Source organism: Onychomys torridus, chromosome 10, assembly GCF_903995425.1.
Source record: "Onychomys torridus chromosome 10, mOncTor1.1, whole genome shotgun sequence".
Classification (NCBI taxonomy): domain Eukaryota; kingdom Metazoa; phylum Chordata; class Mammalia; order Rodentia; family Cricetidae; genus Onychomys; species Onychomys torridus.
In genome coordinates, this window is record NC_050452.1 from 160497 (window position 1) to 182960 (window position 22464).

Below are 22464 nucleotides of genomic sequence, written 5' to 3' on the forward strand. Positions count from 1 at the left end.
CCTCTTTGGGCATTAAGGTGTACATATATAGGGTGCACTCATATACATAAAATAAATAAATAAATCTTTTTTTTTAATGTTTAGAAAAAATAAAGATTGCCAGTGATGTTAGTGACAATGATTCCATTCTTTTGTTATTTTTTTGTTCTTTTTTTAAAGATTTGTTTTTATTTTGTGTGTATGAGTGTTTGCCTGAATGTATGTGTGTGTGCACCATTTGCATGCCTATTTCCCATAAAGGCCAGAAGAGGGTGTCAGATTCCTTGGAACTGGAGTCACAGACATTTGTAAGCTGCCACATGGATACTGGGAATTGAACCTGGGTCCTCTTGGAGGACAGTGAATGCTTTTAACCACTGAGCCCTTTCTCCAGCCCCAGTTTTTTTTCTTTTGTATAGTGATGGAGATTGAACTTAGAGCTTCATGATTAATCATCATCCATGCTAGGCATGTGCCTAATGCTGAGTTACCTCCCCACTTTCAATAATTATTTGATTCAATTAGAATTAGGGGTCTTCTAAAGCATTTGTGTTTGTAAGTTTTTAATTTGTTAAATATGCTTTATTTTTCCTTGTTAGTTTTTGTGAGGTAGTGTTCACATAACTTTTGTACTATGTGGGTATATTTTATTATTACCAAAAGTAAGTTAATCTTACTTCCCACAAATAATTAACTATGCTTCAGCTTTTCTTGTAGTCCCTTATACAGTGAATTTAAAAGATTAATTTTTAAAATTTTTTTATTAATTATATATATAGTATTCTGCCTCCGCGTATGCGTGAAGACCCAAAGAGAGCATCAGATCTCATTATATATGGCTGTGAGCTACCATGTGGTTGCTAGGAATTGAACTCAGGACCTCTGGAAGAGCAGCCAGTGCTCTTAACCTCTGAGCCATCTCTCCAGTCCAAGATTAATTCTTGTTCATTCTCAAATGTTAACTTTTGTTTCTTCCTGGAGCAGATAGTATTGAGAAATCGCTTTCAAAATATGCTGACTTTTCAGGCTGACCAGAATCAAAGTTAGGAAAATTAAAATAGAGATATTTAAGTGTTCAGTGTACTAGACAGATTATTTTAGGCTTATGTTACCTACAAAATTAGCTTTTAGTATCATGTGCTCAACATTGAAGTTTATTTGAAAATTATTCTTTGGCAGAGGCTTGCTTTTTGTCCTACATACATAATAATGTTTAATGGGATTAGGTTGATAGAAAAGAGAAAGGAAGAATTGTTTCACTAAATAAACAATATACTGGCCTAAGGAAGTGGGTAACTTTAAAACTGCAACTTTTATTACTATGTTTTGTTTGGGGTTTTTTTTTTTTTTGGTTGGTTAGTTGAGATGGAATCTTGCTGTTAGCGTTACTGGCCCCAAGCTCACAGCAATCCTGCACCCTTATCCTTCCAAGGGGTAGTATTAGAGGTATTTTATCCACCACACCAAGCTCAAAACCTTGAGTCTGACCTATATGTAATATAGATAGCATTAAGAAAAATAGTGCAAAGTTTCTTTAATTAGTATTTTTCTTATAGAATCTGTGATGTAACCTTCTCACCTACCTATTATAGTTATTCTAACTAGTAAGACTGTAATAAAGTTTCTATGTTTCTCCAACTCAGGATGGTGTCACATTTTTATGGAAATGGGGATATTTGTGATATAACTGACAAACCCAGACAGGTGACTGTAAAACTAAAGTAAGTTGAGTCCTTTTGCCTACTTTTAATTGACAGTTTTACATAAGATGTACTAACTAAATAATTATAAAACTGTGTTATTGGTGTTAAATTATACCAGGTCCATTTAAAGATTTTCATAGCTTAATAAGATAACAAAAATAATTCTATTTTTATGATGTAGGCAGTACCTTAAAGTGCTCTGTGTTTTAGGTGTAAAGAATCAGATTCTCCTCATGCTGTTACTGTGTATATGCTCGAGCCTCACTCCTGCCAGTATATTCTTGGGGTAAGTAAAGTGAAAATAATCAAGAGTTTACTCAGGGGCTAAGTGGTAGAGCTCTCATCTAGAGTGTAGGAAGTCCTGGATTCAATCCCAGTGCCACCAAGTGAAAAGAATTAAATTTTGAATATATTTGAATTTTTTTGTCTTAAATCTACAAAGGGACTAAGATTTACTAAATCTACTAAGGTTTAATAGATATATTTTTCTTTTGAGGTATTATTTACATAAATTGCACAAAGGCCTAGTCAGTTGGTAGAATGTTTGCCTAGCATGTATGAAGCCCTGGGTTCAATTCCTAGCACCACATAGAACCAACCAGAAATGAAGGTATATACATCTGTAATCCCACCGCTTAAGAGATAGAGGCAGGGGGCCTGGAGAGATGGCTCAGAGGTTAAGAACACTGGCTGTTCTTCCAGAGGTCCTGAGTTCAATTCCCAGCACCCATATGGTGGCTCTCAACCGTCTGTAATGAGATCTGGCACCCTCTTCTGGCATGCAGGGATGCATGCAAACAGAATACTGTATACATAATAAATAAATAAATCTTAAAGAGAGAGAGAGAGAGAGAGATGGAGGCAAGAGGATAAATTGTTCATATCATCTTCAACTACTCAAGGAGGTCATGGCCAGCCTAGCACACATGAGAGTGTGTCTCAAAGCACAGATCTTAAATGCTGAGTTTGATGATATTTACCATTTTAAATAGTTTTGTGGGGCTGGAGAGATGGCTCAGAGGTTAAGAGCACTGACTGCTCTTCCAGAGGTCCTGAGTTCAATTCCCAGCAACCACATGGTAGCTCACAACCATCTGTAATAAGATCTGGTGCCCTCTTCTATGTACATAATAAATAAATAAATCTTTAAAAAAAATAGTCTTGTAAATATCAACTGAAATAAGGTCTGTCACAGCAGGAAATTCTCTCATACCCCATCACCAAAGGATACCTTTCTGGTTTCTGATACTATAGATTACATATGCTTCATTTGGGATTCCACATGGATGTCGTTCCTTTGTATGCCTGGCTTTTCACACTCAGTTGAGATACAATTAATTAATTAATTAATTAATTAATTATTAAGTTAGATGTATCAGTACTTCATTATCTTTGCATTGCCAGATCATATTCTTTTGTGTAACTATACTACATGTGCTTAATCATTCTTCTGTAGAGGGACATTTGATTTTTTTCTTTTTGTTTTTCTTTTCTTTTTTTTTTTTTTGGTTATGCTGAATAAGTCTGCTATGAACTGTTTTCACAAGTCTTTCTGTGCTTACATGTTTTCATTCATTATGGGTAAATACCTGTGAGTGGAATTTCTAAGTCATGGGCAGAGATACATTCCACAAAATGATTCACCAAAATGCTACTGCCATTTTAATCTACCAGCAGTGCCTGAGAGTCCAGTTACTCAGCCCACTAGCTTTATTTCCAGTCGTCTTCGTTCGTCATCTTAGTGGGTTTTGTTTGCATTCCTTATGCAAACACTAAAGACATGTTTGTGTCATCATTGGCCCTCATATGCTTTTATGAAGCCTTACATATAACCAGACTTTAATACAAAATAGTTCTTTTTTATTTTTTTAGCTGAGGATCGAAGCGCTCTACCACTGAGCTAAATCCCCAACCCACAAAATAGTTCTTAAAATGGTTAAGAGGACTTTTATTTAGTACTGTTTTTATCAGTACCAAGACTTACAGGGAAGAGCATTTGATCAAAATACATTGTATGCATGTATGAAATTCAAGATAAATAAATAAAACTATTGCAGTAGCAGAAACAGATAAAGCTCAGCTCTGAATACAGAAGAGACAGCTTAGGATCAATAGCCAACAGGCCAAATGAGAGGAGTTACTAAGTAGAAAATCACAAAGAGACATCAAGAGTCTGGGCTTCTTATTAAAGAAGCCAAAGTGATCAGATCCTGAGTGTGGATGTTCTCTCTTGGTACAAATGGACTAGGCAGGCCAGAGACAAGGCCCAAGACATAATTGGACAGAGGCTTAAAGGAGCCTGACTGCTGGTGAAGGAATAGAATCTGTGTCTGTCTCTTACCCATTTTTGCTGTTGTTACATATCTTCTGATTGCTTGATTCTAGGAATTCAAAAATATTCTAGATACAAGCCCTTTGTATTGTACACACTTTTTCATACTCTCTGGCAGCTTCACCTTTTTAAATGTCTTCTGATAAGCAAAACCATATTATTCTATTATGTTCAGGTTTTTGTCTTTTGTTTTTGTTTTTTCTTTTATGGGTACTGCTTTTTTGTGTCCTAAGAAGTTTTTGCTACCTCAGAGTCGTGGAAACACCCTCTTAGATTTTTTTCTGAAGACTGTATAATACTTTTTTTTTTTTTAATTTATTGTATGTATAGTGTTCTGCCTGCATGTATGCCTGCAGGCCAGAAGAGAGCAGCAGATCTCATTATAGATGGTTGTGAGCAACCATGTAGTTGCTGGGAATTGAACTCAGGACTTCTGGAAGAGCAGCCAGTGCTCTTAACCTCTGAGCCATCTCTCCAGCTCTATAATACTAATTTTGATTATGTTCTAAGTGTGCCTTTTTCTTTTCTTATCCTCTGTAAATTAAACATAGCTTCTAGGCTTTTGGGTTCATAGAAATTTTAGAAAAATTTTGGTCACTATCTCCTCAAAGATTTTTTTCTGTCCTATTCCTTTTTTCCTCTGTTTCTGAAATTCTTTTTGGTTTTTCTGAGACAGGGTTTCTATGTGTTGCCCTGGCCATCCCAGAACTAGCTCTGTAGACAAGGCTGGCTTCAGCCTCACAAAGATATATCTGCTTCTGCCTCCTGAGTGCTGGGATTAAAGGCATGTACCACTACCACCCAGCCTGAAATTCTAATTAAACATATTAATTTGAAATTCTTTCAAAATCTCAGAAACTTCCTTTTATTCCCACTTTTACCCCTCCCTGCACCATATTTAAGTGCGAGTCATTTCTGTTAAAACCTTCACCAGTCTAATCACATCTTTTACCATGTCCAGTTTGTTGCTGAGTTTATCTGTGGTACACTTTTCATCTTTTACTGTTTCCACTGGATTCTTAGGATTTCTTTTCTCTACTTAAATGTTCTCTTGTCATATGTTATCTACTGTTTTTCCTGGTATGTGTTTGATTTTTTGTTTTGTTTTTTGTTTGTTTTTTCAGTTATCATGACAGCTGACTCATCTTTAAGTTAGTGTTTACTTTGCCTTTCAAATAGAACTGGTTATTTTGCCACAGTGTTTTACTCTTCTACTTAGGTAAACTCCTCCTCACATATTCCCATCCTTTGTACCTGTTTCCGTTGCCGTATTTACTTTGAGATAAAAATGTTTTCTCTACCTAGCTCATATTTTAGATGAATGACTAAAAATAGTGTTTCTGAAATCTTGATTAATGCCAAGCATCATGAAACCTGCCTCTAATGCAGCACTCAGCATTGCCAAGTATTCAAGGCTAGCATGGCCCTAGCTCAAAAAAAAAAAAAGAGCCTAATTTGTAGGGAAAATGTTGGGTGGTTTATCTAAATCAAGAACCTGTACAGCTAGCAAATATATTCATTGAGGAAAAGATGCTGTTAATTTCTAATGAATGTCGTTGCTGTTGTTCTTCAGGTTGAATCTCCAGTAATCTGTAAAATCCTAGATACAGCTGATGAAAATGGACTTCTTTCTCTCCCCAACTAAAGTATATTAAAATTGAAGGAAAGAAATATGATTGAAAGTCATCACTTCCTCCCAACCATGTCTCATTTTAGAGTCTCACTGTTGGACCTTGTCTACGGTATCACAAGAAAGGACTGGCAATATGATGTGAAATCCATGTGTATATAGAGGTTACTGATAAACATGTAAGGCAGATGCTTGTCTCACTTCATTTATTTTGGTGTTATAAGAACTGATTTCATTTTGACTTTGCTTGGATAATGTGATTTCAAAATCTGATTCAAGCAGTTTAGAGTTTAACCTATTCAAATGTCATAATCTTGTACTTGTTGAAGTACTTTTAAATAATATACTTATTGTGTAAATTACTGCATATATAATGAGCTAATGAAGTAAAGATAATGAAGAGATAAGTTGCTAGGAGAGTGTTTAAATAAGAGGCCATGCAAAATGTGTAAAATTCTAGTGCCTGAAATCCTTTCAGCAATTTTTTTTTTTTTTTTTTTGTGGCAGCTGCTCTGTGTCAGGCACTAAACTAGAAGTAGAAACAGAGTAGAGCCTCACAGATGATCCGACATCACTGTTATCTCAAGAAACTCTTTTTTATGGCAGGTTGCTCTTCTTCCTGAACTTTTATGATTCTTTCTTCTCATAAGTGAGTTTATTGCCAGTGTATATGTGTAGTGCCAATGGTGGGTGTCTTCCCTAAATTAGAATGGTTCATTCTAAAACTCACTGTGCTGGCTCTCTGTTGTACCTTCCTGCTGTATATTATAAATCTTAGTTCTGGACAGTTTTACAGCACAGTATTTATTTCAAAGAGAATAAAATGTTCATAAGCAGTCTTTTCATGTAATCAGTGACAGATTATTTAGTTCCTTTATTTTCTCCTTTATCCTTTTGCATATATTTTGTACATACTATCTGAACAAGGACAGAAAAGTAGCCGTAAGGGGCTAGGGCTGGGGGGAAGAGGGAGAAGCTCAGAGATAGAGCACATTAGTATGTTTGAGGCCTTGGGTTCAATCTCTAGCACCAAAAATAATTGTGTTGGATGTTGGGGTTCATGCCTTTGTTCCCAGCACTAAGTAGGTAGATGCAGAGAGATCAAAAAGTTCAAGGCTAGCCTGGCCTACATAGCTAGTTCTGCATCAACCTGGGCCTCAAAGGGAAAACCTAATTTTAAAAGTCAAAACAAAAAGAAAAAGTGGCCGGAATACTCCTGAAAAACAATACTTCTGATAAAAGCTATATTAAGAAAGGGTTTGTGGCCAGACCTAGTTGCGTATATTTTGTAATTCCAACACTTGGGAGGTAGACACAGGAAAATCAGAAGTTCAGGGTCATCCTTTGTTACATAGTGAGTTTGAAGCCAACCTGGGCTGCAAGGAGACCTTGTCTCAGAAATAAGTAAATTCCTTAATGGCCAGAGGGAGTTTAGTGCTAAAGCATTTGCCAACTATATGTAAGACCCTAAGTCCATTCAGTATAGAACAGTGGTTCTCAACCTTCATAGGGTCATCTAAGACCATCAGAAAACAGATACTAATATTACAATCCTAACAATAGCAAAATTATAGTTATAAAGTAGCAACAAAGGTAATTTTATGGTTGGATATAATGAGTCTTTTTCTGTTCCACCATCCAACTCCCACATAATGACATGGAGACTTACTATGAAAACTTGGCCTATAGCTTAGGCTTGTTCCTAACTAAGTCTTATAACTTAAATTAACCCATTTATATTAGTCTATGTTCTATCACAATGGTGTTGCTTCTCTTCCATCTTGCACCTCCTATTTCCACTCTGTTTCTCCTGATGGCTGTTGTGTGCATAAATTCCTCCTCTTCTTCCTTTCTCTCCCCAGAAATCTCACCTGTCCCTCCTGCCTAGCTGGTGGTTGTTCAGCTTTTTTATTACAACAATCATAGCAATACACTATTCACACAGTATACTAATATCCCACAGTTGGGGTCACCACATCATGAACTGCATTAAAGGGTTACAGCATTAGGAAGGTTGAGAACCACTGCTCTAGGAGGAGAACAAATGTATGGCAGGGGGCTGGAGATGCAGCTCATTGGTACACTGCCTAGCATGCAAAAGATCCTGGATACTCTTTCTAGCAAAGCACAAGAAAAGAAAAAAAGGTAAATGGCTAGACATAGTAATATAGTGGCTTAACCTCAGCGCTTAGAAGACTAGGGCAAAAGGAGTGCCTAAGTTCACACGCTCTCTAGTTTATTATGAATGAGATGGGGGGGGGGGGGATTCAGCTGTTTCTACATAGCATAGAATGCCCTAGGTAACCAAAAATATATGGATATTTTTATTCCATACCAACCAAATTCAGCACCTTTGGGTATCCTACAATTTATTTTAATTCTTACACTTACCTACTTGGACTTAGTATCAAACAAGTAAAAGGATTGAACCTCACCAAGTTGCTCCCACATCAAATGCCAGTTGCAAGTACTGGTTTCTAATTTTTTTTTAATTTTATTTATTTTTATTTATATGTATGTGGACCTTTTGGGCTGTATGTGTACCACATGTGTGCTGTACCCATGGAGGCCAGCAGATGACACTGAGTCCTCTGGAACAGAGACACAGACAGTTGTGAGCCACCTGATGTGGATGTTAGGAATCGAACTCAGGTCCTCTTAAAAAAAAAAAAAAAACCAGTAAGTGTTTTTAACCACTGAGCCATCTCTCCAGTCTCCGGATTCTAATACCTTCAATCAGCAAGCTCATAAAGTCTCAAGACTGACTCCTTGGTCTCAAAAGTTTGCTAGAATGGCACACAAAACTCTGATAAATACTTGCTTTACCAGTTATTAAAGGAGATAGTATTGATACAGTCAAATGAAAGAGATAAATAAGGCAAGAAGCTGGGGTAGGTTTCAGCTTTCACACCCTCTCTGTGAAGCCTCAGTCTACATCTGGGCACTCTTCAGATCTCAAAAATGTATATGGTATCGCTGCCTATGGGGCTAACCTCCAGCAGTGCAGGGCTCAAACAGAGTCAGCACATACAATGACTTTTTTATCTAAAGGAGCTGGGAAAAAAGACATTCTTGATGGTTTCCTTTTTTTCTTCTTTTGCATTCTCTATTCTTTATTTTCCTAGTGATTTCCTTCTTTCATTATTAATGTTTCCCTTCTAACTCTATCTTTAATCTTGATGTTTTCCTTCTAACTCATTCTAACTTGATCTTTATTCTTTCCCTTACAGCTTATATATCCCAGCAAAATCTTAGAGCCAATATAAAAATTACAGTGTGGTTACATAATGTTTTTCAAGTGAATGATTACAATGAATACAAGTAAAAAAACAGCATGTTTTTTACTTACATGATTAAACATTTTACTTATTACAGATGAGAAATAGATTATCCCAAGAACCCCACGTATATTCATACCCAAGCAACTTGTTATAGATAAACTATATAAGCAAGCAAGATATACTTTTACTGGCAGGCTGCAGTTTGTGGTTACAAAGAAAGGACCAATCACTTTATTACTTACCTTTAAAAGGTAATGTTTTTGTTTTGTTTGGTTGGTTTTTGGTTTTGGCTTTTTGTTTGGTTTGGGTTTTGGTTTTCATGTCAGGGTTTCTCTCTATAACAGCTCTAGCTGTCCTGGAACTCACTCTAGACCAGGCTGGCCTCAAACTCATAGAGATCCACCTACCTCTGTCTCCCTCCCAAGAGCTGGGATTAGGGGCTGGAGAGATGGTTCAGAGGTTAAGAGCACTTACTGTTCTTCCAGAGGTCCTGAGTTCAATTCCCTGCAACCATCTGTAATGAGATCTCGCGCCCTCTTCTGTATACTAAATAAATAAATCTTTTTTAAAAAAAAAAAAAAAAGAGCTGGGATTAAAGGCGTGAGCCACCACTACCCAGCCTGGAAAGGTAATCTTATAAGAAATCTTAAAGGAATCACAAATCTAAACTTTTATATATGAAAAAGAATCAGTCAGCTCTACTTTAAATCTTTAGGGTACATACCTACTCATCAATAGTTTTTTTTTGGGGGGGGGGGTTGTTTTGTTTTGTTTGTTTTCTTTTGTTTTTAATCAAGAGATTGAGGGCAAAAATAGATCAAAGAAATCAATCCAAAGCTGGGTGGTAGTGGTGCACGCCTTTAATCCCAGCACTCGGGAGGTAGAGCCAGGTAGATATCTATGAGTTCAAAGCCAGCCTGGTTGGTCTACAGAGCAAGATCCAGGACAGGCACCAAAACTACAAAGAGAAACTTTGTCTCAAGAAAAACCAAAAAGAAAGAAATCAATCTAAATCAGTCATTAATCAAGAAAATGCCCCCATAGACTTGACTACAGGAAGCTTTTTGCTTGCTTGCTTTCTCTTTCTTTCTGCCTGCCTTCCTTCCTTCCTTTCTCTCTTTACTTCTCCTATTATTTTTTGGTTTGTCAAGACAGGGTTTCCCTGTGTACCTATGGCTGTCCTGGAACTAGCTCTGTCAACCAGTCTGGCCTTGAACTCAAGAGATCAGCCTGCCTCTGCCTCGGCCTCTCCTCGGCTTCTGCCTCTACACCTCTCTGCCTCTGCCTCAGTACTGGCATTAAAGGCATGGGCTATCATGCACAGCTCAAGGAGACAGTTTCTTAATCCAGGTTCCTTTGCTTGTGTGTTTTTCAGTTTGTTTTTTTTCAAGACAGGGTTTCTCTGTGTAACATCCCTGTAACAGCTCTTTAGACCAGGCTGGCCTTGAACTCACAGAGATCCGCCTACCTCTGCCTCCCAAGTGCTGGGATTAAAGATGTTAGCTACTATGCCCTACTGAAGTTCCCTTTTGGCATATGACTCTAAAAACTAGCAAGCAATGTGCTAAGAGAGTTGTTTAGCAGTGATCTATATCCAAGCCATGTCTTTACTTTTCATTTTGAAATGACACATCACCTTTGATCATCAACCAATCCTAGCAAGAAAGGTACATCAGCTAATGATAATTGGCTGCTTTGTTCTTGTTCCCTGACCTTAACAAGTTCCCTATTCAACTATGCCTCTTTCCAAAACTTTAGATTGTCTTCTTGGGTTTTTCACATCAAAGCTATTTAACAAAAACATCTTAGTCTAATTTTAAGGTATTTTCACAGCTTTGTTTCACTATGATGCACTCTGAAACCTGTGAACACATCTCCCAACATTAAGGTTAAAAGAATTTAAGCAGGCGCTCACCAACCTAAGACAGCACCTATGTGGCCTGGGCAGGTGTCTCCATGCCGGGTAAGATGACCTGCTGATGTCCCACGCAACCTAAGTCAGAAACTCATTTTTTAGTAAAAGGGGGTATAGTGGGTAGCCATTCCAGCCTTGGCCTGGAAGTTCCAACCCCTACTGAGGCTTCGGTAATGGTCACACCTACAAGGCGGGGCCAAGAGAGGACTCTGAAGACCCAGGATCCAAATGAGAAGGATCTCTTGGTTCCTGGACCCTGGACACTGGAGGTAGACCAAGCAGAGTTCTCCAGAGAACACCGCCGGTCTACGCCATGCCTTTCCCAAACCCTGTTACCTCAGGGTCTTCACTTATAAGTTACCCCACAAAATAAACCTCTCTTTTAACTACATGGAGTGGCCTTAATTTCACCAATAAGGGGGGACTGTAGGGCCCTGGCCCCCGTTTTGGGTAACTTGCCTTACCTGCTTGACCTTGATATCCTCCCTATGCTAATTCCCTGCCGAGTTCCACCCTCCTGAGTGCTTAAGGGAAGTTCCTTGTCTGTGTATCCTGCATACTGGGCATTAACAGCTTAGATGCAAGATTGTAAAACAGCGAACTTCTGCCCTCCCATTGTGCTGTAAGCCTGTATTTAAGACCTCCTCCCTCCTTCAATAATGGCATTCAGCATTTTTTTAAAAAGGGGGAATTTTAAGCTAGCTGGGCTACTGGGAGAATAATCTTTCCTCTGGTGTCCTCCATCAACCTGTTGAGCTATCCATTTCTTCTTTACCATGGGGTCTCTGGCATTACTAGGTCATGGTGTGTCATCAGAATATCAAGAGACCCCACTGATCTTAGGGCCGTTAGTCAACAGCCAGCAGTGGAGAATGGCAATTTGTAGGGGAAGCCAAAAAGCCTCTAGGAGGCCAAGATTTCTTAATGTCCTTTTTCCCAATGTTGAGAAACTCTCTCTATAGATCATACTGTGCACATGGCTGGTAATAAAAGCATTCATAGTGATGATCTGTGTATATGTCAGTGGACTTTCCTTTTCCCCATCTGAGAGCCTGGGTGAGATCAATCAGTTCTTCTCTCTGGGCTAAGGTACATTGCTTGAGCCCAAATCATTCCATTTAAAGTAACTACTGCAGCCTATGTTGACATCCATGACCCACCAAAGTCATAGGGATGCCTGATGTATAGACTGCTACCTGTAGACATTTTGGTGTCCAAGGGCTGTGCTGCCACTGGGGCTATGTTAATCTGAGTGGTCTGTACCAGGGGACATGATGACATCCAGGCCTGGGCTGCTGCTAGTTAGTGGCTATATCTGGGTCCATGGCCCTGTAGCAGCCAGGGTCTGTGGTGATGCCCATGACTTTAGTAACCACTGAAGGCCATGTGGATGACCAAGGTTTGATCAAACACATGAGTCCATATTGGTCTCTGAGAGCCATGCTTCACCATGGCCATGCAAATCTAGATAGCCTGTGCTGCCATGCAGAGCCATGATGACATCCAAGCCCGGGCTGTGCGAGGAGCCATGTCTGGATCCATGGCCCTACTTTAGCCAGGGTCTGGGTTGATATCCATGACTCCTGATACCACTGAAGGCCATGCAAATACCTGGGATCTTGGCCGTCATCTGAGGCCAGGTGGAGATCTGAGGATTATGCTGCAGCAGAGGCCATGCAGATCTGAGTGGCCTGCACTGCCACATGATGACACCTAGGCCCACGTTGCAGTTGAGGGCCATGTCTCAGTTTGTGGCCCTGTTGCAGCCAGGGTCACTGTTAAAGTCTGTGATTCATGATATCATTAAATGCCACGCCAATGCCAGGGGTCTGGACAGCCACCTGGGGCCATGTTGGTGTACAGGTACCATACTGCTGCTGAAGCCTTACTGATAGGAGTAACCTGTGCTGTTACCTGGGGCTAAGGTAGCATCCAAGCCCAGGTCATGTTGGCACCCATGGGCCATGCCGCCACCAGAGCCATGCCAATCTGAGTGGCCTGTGCTGCCATCTGGGGCCATGGTGTTGTCCAGGCCAGGGCTGCTGCCAAGTGCTATATCTAGATCTGTGGCCCTACCACAGTCAGGGTCTGAGTTGATGTCCATAGCTACTGGTGCCTTTGAAGGCCATACTGATGCCAGGGTCTAGGTTGCCACCTGTGGCCATGTTGGTATCCAAGGGCCACTCTGCTGCAGGGGATGTGCCAATCTAGGTGGTCTGCACTGCCACCTGGGACCATGGTGACCTCAAAGCCTGGGCTGCTGCTGGGGACCATGCCTGGGTCAGTGATCCTACCATAGTCAGAGTCTGTAATGTCTGTGGCCCATGGTACCACCAAAGACCACACAGATGCCTGGGGTCTAGGCTACATCTTGTGGCCATGTTGGTGTCTGAGAGCTATGCTGCCACTGGGGCCATGATATCATCTGGGTCAGGGCTATTGCTAAGAGCTACATCTGGTTCACAGCCAAGGTCTATGGCTTCTGATACCATTGAAGGCAATGCCGAAGCCATGTTAGTGTCCAAAGGCCTCACTACCTTGTCAATCCAAGTGACCTGTGCAATCACACAAGGTTGGGCCCAGGATGGTGCTGTGGGCCATGGCTGGGTCCATGGTCCAACAGCAGCCAAGATCTAGACTGATGTCCATGGCTTGTGTTACCACAGGGGGGTCATAGAAACCATGCCTGTTGACATATGAGAGCCATGCTAAGCCAGCCCTGTCATTCACTGGTCCCAGGATAGCTGGCCCTGCCTCTCACTGGACACTGCAGCAGAACTGGTTGTACCTCCCTATGGGAATGCTGACTCAGGAGAGCTGGCCCCAATGGCATGGGCCTAGGAGAGCTGGCTCTGCCACTCACCTGAGGGGGTGGTCCCACACCAACATCAACCTGAGGGGGTGGTCCACACCATTGGGCCCACACCAACCAGCTAAGTTATCACACAGACCCACATCCTGGGCCCAGGAATGGGCCCACCCTAACAGCTGCCCCATCTATGACCTTCTGAGGTAAAAGGACTGGTCCTGCAGAATGATAACTGCAGAATTGCAGATAATACTGGTAATATTCAGAATGTCCATGACTCAGGACAACTACATGATATCTGCAAGGAGTTTTGATGAGGGCCCAGCCCAGTGATGATAGTATACCTGAAGCCAGAGGCCTGGAACCAGAAAAATGACTCATTGCAATGAACATTTTGCAGGTGGGGCTGATTGCAGAAAAAAGGGGTATACTGAGTAACACACTGAAGCTCCTGATGACACTAGGATAAATGAAGAAGTGTCAGAAAGATGGAGGAGCAAGATGGGTTATTGTTTTGTTTTTAATTAGTTTGGTGGGGCATACTGCAGGGGTGAAGCTCAGATATGGAGGGACTGGGAGGTGAGTGGGATTGGGTGCATGATGCAAAATTTCCAAAGAATCAATAATTATGTTTAAAATAAATAAATAAATAAAGTAACTACTGCAGCTCCCAAATACTTGGTTTCATCTTTATAATCTCATGACAGTTATGGATGAAAACCTGCATCATCAGACAAGATTGTAGCCAAATTGATGACAGTGGATTTCTAAAACTAGACTTAAAGGTAGACCTGGTACTGGGTCACACATTAGACAGTATTCTAGTCCTCCTCAGAGGAGGGCCTCAACTGTGTTTTGGAATGTTACAAGTATAAGATCTTGACCCTGGGTTGGGGATTTAGCTCAGTGGTAAAGTGCTTGCCTAGCAAGCGCAAGGCCATGGGCCATGGATTCAGCCCTCAGCTCTGGCAAAAATATAAAAAAATTAAAAAAATGGCCAGGAGGTGGTGACGCATGCCTTTAATCCCAGCACTTTGGGAGGCAGAGGCAGGCGGATCTTTGTGAGTTCGAGGCTAGCCTGGGCTACCAAGTGAGTTCCAGGAAAGATGCAAAGCTACCTCGAAAAACCAAAAAAAAAAAAAAAAAAAAAAAAAAATCTTGACCCAAAGTTAATTTGTTCTTTCTTTCATTAAACTAGAAGTAGCCACCACAGCTCTTGGATAGGGGATCATCCTGTGGTTATAGGATGCAATTATCATAGGGCATTTTCATGGCCCCAAAGTTTGTGTTAAAAGCCCTTTTGTCTGGAAATTCTAGGGCGAGAGTGGAAATCAGAGCTGGTTTGTTTGGTTTTTGTCATCTTCCTGAGGCTTTATTTTACCTCCCCTTTACAATGAATCTCACTCTTTCTTGTTACAACTATTGTAATTTGTATTCAGATGATTTTGTGGATCTTATTTGTGTGCCCCAATAAAGCTTATCTGGAGATCAGAGGGAAAAGCCAGCTACCATATTGAACATAGAGGTCAGGCAGTGGTAGCAAACACCCTTAATCCTAGAATTTGTGAGGTGAGGAATTGGTGAGGTGAGGTTATCTGTGGCTTGTCCTATTCCTCTGATCTCTCAGCTTTTACTCCAGTATCTGGCTTCAGGTTTTTTATTAATAAGACCATTTAGCAATTCATCTTATATCTTACATCTTAACATTTGTGGCATGAATTCACAAAAAGGCCACTTGCCTATGGCCTTACAGGTCCCAGCTCAGGCCCAAGCTGCATGCTGCTGGAGTCTCTACCCCATGTGGGCCAGTGTCTCTTTGGGTTCTTGTGGGTTGTGGGCTCTCTCTGGATTCCCATCTTGGATTGCTACCACACTAGGTAGCTGCCCTGAAACTCCCTTGGGCTTCTACTGTTCTACACAGTCAGTAGACTTGGTGAGTTAATCAAGATATCCTAAAGAGGGGGCTGGAGAGATAGCCCAGTGGTTAATAACATGTATTGTTCTTGCAGAGGACTTGAGTTCAATTCCCAGCACCCACAACAGGCAGCTTACAACTGCTTGTAACTCCAGCTCCAGCTCCAGGGGATGGCCCTAACCTCAGGTACATGCACATATACAGATATATACACATGTAAACATAAATAAATAATAAAAATGTTTTTTAAAAGATATCTTAAAGGGAGAAAATAGAGAAAAGATTTTCTCACATTAAAAATGGGAAACATTTTTACAATGGAGTGAATTTGGTTTCTGATAACATTAGGCAGGCTACAAATGGAACAATTAAATGAGAGTAATTAATGTTGATGGGATTTACATAATGTCAATTATGAATATTATTTGTTTGATCATTTTTGTTTTAGCATTAAAAAGGTTGGTTGAGTGCCAACATAAAAGTTTTTAAAAACTTGTTAAAACAAATCATAGAGAAATTCAGACCCAACCGAAGAATTTAAAGGTGAACCTATCTCAGCATTGAATTATACAGTTACAGAGAAACAGCCTATGATTTTCAAACAGCCAACATTAATCCAGTATCCAGTAACTTTACAGGAACTACCAGATGCTCAAGGCTGTATACAAGCTAACTGGACTCCTGTGGAAATGTTAGATTTGAGGAGACTTAAAGAACCTGTAGTCTGATATGGTATGCATTCTTCATTTGTAAATCAGATGTTAAACTTATGGTCAACTTGTAATAGAATTATCCCTCAGGACTAGAAAGATTTGGTTACAGCTATCCTAGAGGCTGGTCCACAGTTACAATGGAGAACCTGGTGAAGAGAGGCTTAGACTCTATAGAACAATGATGTAGGGCTAGAGGTATGGAAACTTCCCAAGATCAACTTCTTGAAGAAAGTGATTATGCTGATATACAAAGACAATCTTTATATGATGACCATACTCTAATTTTATGCCAAATGGCAGCCCTGAGTGCTTGGAACAAAATTGAAGAAATAGGAAAGAAAATTGAGTCATTTACAAAAGTCATACAGGGCTCAAAAGAAACCTTTACAGATTTCTTACAAAGGCTTTCTTCAGCAGTAAATAGAATGATACCAAATTGAGAAGCTAGACAGATAATAATTGAATCTCTGGCTTTTGAGAATGCTAATGCAGCATGCAAAAGGGGAATTAGGCCATTAAAGGCAAGATCAGCACCCTTGTGGAATGGCTCAGAGATACAATTAATAATGAATCTCATGACTGTGATGATACTTGAATAGGAGAGGTGATTTCCAGAGGTCTGAAGAAAAATAATGTCAGATGCTTTAATTGCAGTAAATGAGGTCACCTATAAAGGGACTGTAAACAGAGCATTCCTAGAAATGATGTTTCTTCAAGGAACAATTACAACAGAATGCCCCTACCTTCTGGATTATGCAGAAGGTATGCTAAAGGCAAATATTGAACTAACAAATGTAGATCAGCAAGGGACACACAAGGTAATCCTTTGCCTTTGCCATTAGGAAACTCCCTGAGGAGCCTCTCACAGGCCTCCATGGCAAATTCAGTTCAGTCCTTTCTTGCCATCACAGTAAAAAACCCTTCCCAGAGCAATTAAATAACCAAATACCTATTGTAAAAAAAAAAAAAAACAAACAAACAAAAAAAAAAAAAACAAAAAAAAAACCATACTGCTTGGGGTGATAGAACAGTTATAGCAGAAAGAACAAAAAATTCAGGAGAAACCATAAAGCAATTTTTTGGCAAACTTTTATAAATGAACAAAGACCAAAATTAAAAATAAAAAATGACGTTCTCATTGAGGGTCTTATAAACATGGGTGTAGTTGTAATAATAACTGCACCAGAATCTTGGCATCCTAATTGGCCTGTTCAGGAGGTAAATGTTCAGCTGTTAGGGATTGGAACATTATCTCAAGTAAAACAGAATGTGAGATGGGTCAAATATGTAGGGCCAGAAGGACAATGAGGAAAATTAAAGCCATATGTGGCTAATATAGCTATGAATTTATGTGGACAATGGAATACTCAGGTTAACACTCCTACAACCTCAGAAACAAACCATAAACTAAAATATGTTTCTGAGAAAAATATTAGAAGGTATTTAACAGCTGCTGATCCTTCAAAGACACCAACAGCTCTACCTTTAAAATGTTTAACAGACCCTGTTATGGGTTTAGTAATGGCCTTTCACAACAGAGAAAGTGCAGGTTTTGGAAGAGCTAGTATAAGAGCAGTTAAATGCTCAGCATATTGAAGAATCAACCAGTCCTTGAATTCTCCTATATTTGTTATTAAAAAGAAATCTGGTAAGTGGAGCAGATTAACAAGGTAACTCAGCCAATGGGCTCACTACAATTCTGGAATTCCTTTGCCTACTCTGTTACCTAAAAAGATGATCCCTTATCATTATCTATTTAAAAGACTGTTTCTACTCAATACTCTTACAAGAAAAAGACAGAGAAAAATTTGCCTTCACAGTGCCTACATATAATAATTCTCAGTTGGTTAAAAGATATCAATGGAGGGTGCTCCCACAGGGAATGTTAAATAGCCCAACCCTATGGCAATATTTTGTACAATGGCCATGGGAAGTAATATGTAAACAGTTTCCTCAGTCTGTAATTTATCATTACATAAATGATATTTTACTAGCTGATTCAAATGTAGATACTTCATAGTGTTTGAAGAAGTAAAGAAATCCCCTTTTTGGGGATTTCAAATTGCTCCTGAAAAGATACAAAGAGGAGATTCTATTATTTATTTAGGATACAAAATAGCTCTACAAAAAATTAGATCCCAAAAGGTGCAAATTAAAGATTGATTACAGACCCTTAATGACTTTCAAAGATTATTTGAAGACATTTCCTGTCTGATGAACTGAGTAATTTGTTTAAAACCTTAGAGGGTGACGAGGACTTAGATAGTTCAAGAGAATTATCAGCTGAAGTTGAGAGAGAGTTGGCATTGGTGGAAAAGAAAATACAGAATGCACATATGGCTCCAAAGCTTGATTGCATTTTGGTTATTTTACCCTCTAAGAATTCTCCTACAGAAATTTTAATGCAAAGGGAAGGTATTACATTAGAATAGATATTTCTACCAAATAAACAGAGTAAAAAATTAAAAACTTATGTGGAAAAGATCTGAGTTGATATTAAAAGGAAAATTGAGACTTCATCAATTAGCAGAAATAGACCCAGCAGAAATTGTAGTACCTTTAACTAATGGTGAAACTGACAAATTATGAGCAGAAAATTAACCTTAGCAAAGATCTTGCAGTAATTTTGGGGGGAGATATTAACAACAAATATCCCAAAAGCAATAGAATTAAACTTTTAAAGAGAGCTAACTGGATCCTGGCTTGCAATATACCAGAAACACTAATATCTGGAGCCCCTACATTTTATACAGATGCAAACAAATGAGGAAATGCATGTTACATATCAGAAGATTTAAGTAAAGTGGTTCAAAGTCCTTATGATTTGGTTTAAAAATCAGAATTATATGCTATTCTGATGGTATTACTTGATTTTTTGGAACTTTTCAACATAGTTACTGACTTTCAGTATGCCGAAAGAGTTGTCTTACATATTGAAACAGAAGAATTTATCCCTGATGAGTCAGAATTAACTTCATTATTCAGTTACAAATTATAATCAGGAATAGGAATCATCTCTTATACATAACTCACATCCAATCCCATATAGGTCTCCTAGGACCTCTAGCACAAGGTAATGAAGAGATTGATAAACTAATGATAGGAAATGTGCTGGAGGCCTCAGAATTTCTTTTTTTTTTAAATTATGCCAATAGTAAGTGTTTAAAAAAGGATTTTTTTAATCTTTCCTTTGGTAAGATTGCCTATTTACTATGTTAATCCTGCCTATCCATGAGCATGGGAGATCTTTCCATTTTCTGACATCTTCAATTTCTTTTTTCAGGGACCTAAAGTTCTTGTCATATAAGTCCTTCACTTGCTTAGTTAGAGTTAACCCAAGGTATTTTATATCATTTGTGTCTATTGTAAAGGGTGATATATCTCTGATTTCCTTCTCAGCCTGTTTGTTTATTGTATATAGGAGAGCTACTGATTTTTTTTTGAGTTGATCTTGTATCCTGCTGTGTTGCTGAAGGTGTTTATTAGCTGTATCAGTTCCTTGGTTGAATTTTTGGGGTCACTCATGTATACTATCATGTCATCTGCAAATAGGGAAAGCTTGACTTCTTCCTTTCCAATTTGTATCCCCTTAATCTCCTTATGTTTTCTTATAGCTCTGGCTAGAACTTCAAGTACTATATTGAATAAGTATGTGCAGAGGGGACAGCCTTCCCTTGTTCCTGATTTTGGTGGAATCGCTTTGAGTTTCTCTCCATTTAATTTGATGTTCTCTGTTGGTTTCCTGTAAATTGCCTTTATTATGTTTAGGTATGTTCCCTATATTCCTGATCACTCCAAGACCTTTATTATGGAGGGGTGTTGGATTTTGTCAGATGCCTTTTTCTACGTCTAGTGAGATGATCATGTGTTTTTTTCTTTGAGTTTGTTTATATGGTGTATTAGATTGACGTACTTTTGTATGTTGAACCACCGTTGCATTCCTGGGATGAAGCCTACTTGATCATGATGGATAATTGTTTTGATGTGTTCTTGGAGTCTGTTTGCCAGTATTTTATTGAGTATTTTTGCATCAATGTTCATGAGGGAGTTCTCTTTCTTTGTTGCATCTTTGTTTGGTTTAGGAATCAGGGTAATTGTAGCCTCATAGAAGGAGTTTGGTAATGTTCCTTCTGCTTCTATTGTGTGGAACCATTTAAAGAGTATTGGTATTGGGCCGGGTGGTGGTGGCAGCGGCGGCGCACGCTATTAATCCCAGCACTCGGGAGGCAGAGCCAGGTGGATCTCTGTGAATTTGAGGCCTGCCTAGGCTACCAAGTGAGTTCCAGGAAAAGGCACAAAGCTACACAGAGAAACCCTGTCCAAAAAAAAAGAGTATTGATATTAACTCTTCTTTGAAGATCTGGTAGAATTCTGCACTGAAACCATCTGGTCCTGGGATTTTTTTGGTTGGGAGACTTTTAATAACTGATTCTATTTCCTTAGGGGTTATTGGACTATTTAAATGGTTTATCTGATCTTGATTTAACTTAGGTATGTAGTACCTATCCAGAAAATTATCCATTTTAGATTTTCCAGTTTTGTGGAGTACAGGTTTTTGAAGTGTGACCTGATGATTCTCTGGATTTCCTCATTGTCTGTTGTTATGTCCCCCTTTTCATTTGTGATTTTGTTAATTTGGATGTTCTCTCTTTGTCTTTTGGTTAGTTTGGATAAGGTCTTGTCTACCTTCTTGATTTTCCTTAAAGAACCAACTCTTTGTTTCATTAATTTTTTATATTGTTCTCTTTATTTCATTTTATTGATTTCAGCTCTCAATTTGATAATTTCCTGGCATCTATTCTTCCTGGGAGAGTTTGCTTCTTCTTGTTCTAGAGCTTTCAGGTGTGCTGTTAAGTCACTAGTGTGAGATTTCTCCAACTTCTTTATGTGGGCATAAACCAACATGTGGACCAATGGAATCAAATTGAAGACTCTGACATTAACCCACACACCTATAAAAATATAATTTTTGACAAAGAAGCCAAAACTGTACAATGGAAAAAAGAAAGCATCTTCAACAAATGGTGCTGGCATAACTGGATGTCAACATGCAGAAAGCTGCAAATAGATCCATATCTGTCACCATGCACAAAACTTAAGTCCAAGTTTATCAAAGACCTCAACATAAATCCAGTTACTCTGAACCTGATAGAAGAAAAAGTAGGAAGTCGTCTTTTTTTTTTTTTTAATTTACCACGTATATAGTATGACTGTATACAAGAGAAGGCACCAGATCTCATTACAGATGGTTGTGAGCCATCATGTGGGTGCTGGTAATTGAACTCAGGACCTCTGGAAGAGCAACCAGTGCACTTAACCCCTTAGCCATCTCTCCAGCCCAGGAAGTAGGCTTGAACGCATTGGCATAGAAGATCACTTCCTAAATATAACACCAGTAGCACAGACACTGAGAGAAACAATCAATCAATGGGACCTGTTGAAACTGAGAAGCTTTTGTAGAGCAAAGGACATGGTCAACAAGACAAAGCAACAGCCTACAGAATGGGAAAAGGTCTTCACCAACCCCACATCTGACAGAGGGCTGATATCCAGAATATATAAAGAACTCAAGAAATTAGACATCAAAATGCCCAACAGTCCAACTAAGAAATGAACTATAGAACTAAACAGAGAATTCTCAATAGAGGAAGCTCAAATGCCTGAAAGACATTTAAGGAATTGCTCAACATCCCTAATCATCAGTGAAATGCAAATCAAAACGACTCTGACACACCACCTTACACCTGTCAGAATGGCTAAGATCAAAAACACAGAAGACATCTTAGGCTGGAGAGAATGTGGAGTAAGGGGAACTCTCCTCCACTGCTGGTGGGAATGCAAGCTTGTACAGCCACTTTGGAAATCAATATGGCACTTTTTTAGAACATTGAGAATTCATCTGCCTCAAGACCCAGCTATACCACTCTTGGGCATATACCCAAGGAATGCTCAATCATACCACAAGGGCACTTGCTCACCTATGTTCATATCAGCATTGTTTGTAATAGCCAGAACCTGGAAACAACCTAGATGCCCTTCAACTGAAGAATGGATAAAGAAAATGTGGTACATATACACATCCTGAGTGAGGTAACCCAGACTCAGAAGGACAAATATGGTATGTAGTCACTCATAGGAGGATACTAGATGCAAAACAAAGATGACTAGACTGCTACTCACAACTCCA

At 39.2% G+C, this 22464-nt stretch overlaps 1 protein-coding gene across 1 annotated transcript in view; it reads left to right on the top strand.

Annotated features, from left to right (window-relative positions):
- The window catches only part of Erlec1 (endoplasmic reticulum lectin 1), a 32813-nt gene extending 26319 nt beyond the window's left edge, over positions 1 to 6494 (top strand). Inside the window, exons 12-14 of the mRNA XM_036200160.1 lie at positions 1623 to 1700; positions 1893 to 1968; positions 5588 to 6494. Coding sequence (XP_036056053.1) covers positions 1623 to 1700; positions 1893 to 1968; positions 5588 to 5659 — 226 coding nt within the window. The 3' untranslated portion in view covers positions 5660 to 6494. The remainder of the gene's footprint in view (positions 1 to 1622; positions 1701 to 1892; positions 1969 to 5587) is intronic.
- The last annotated feature ends 15970 nt before the right edge of the window (positions 6495 to 22464 follow it).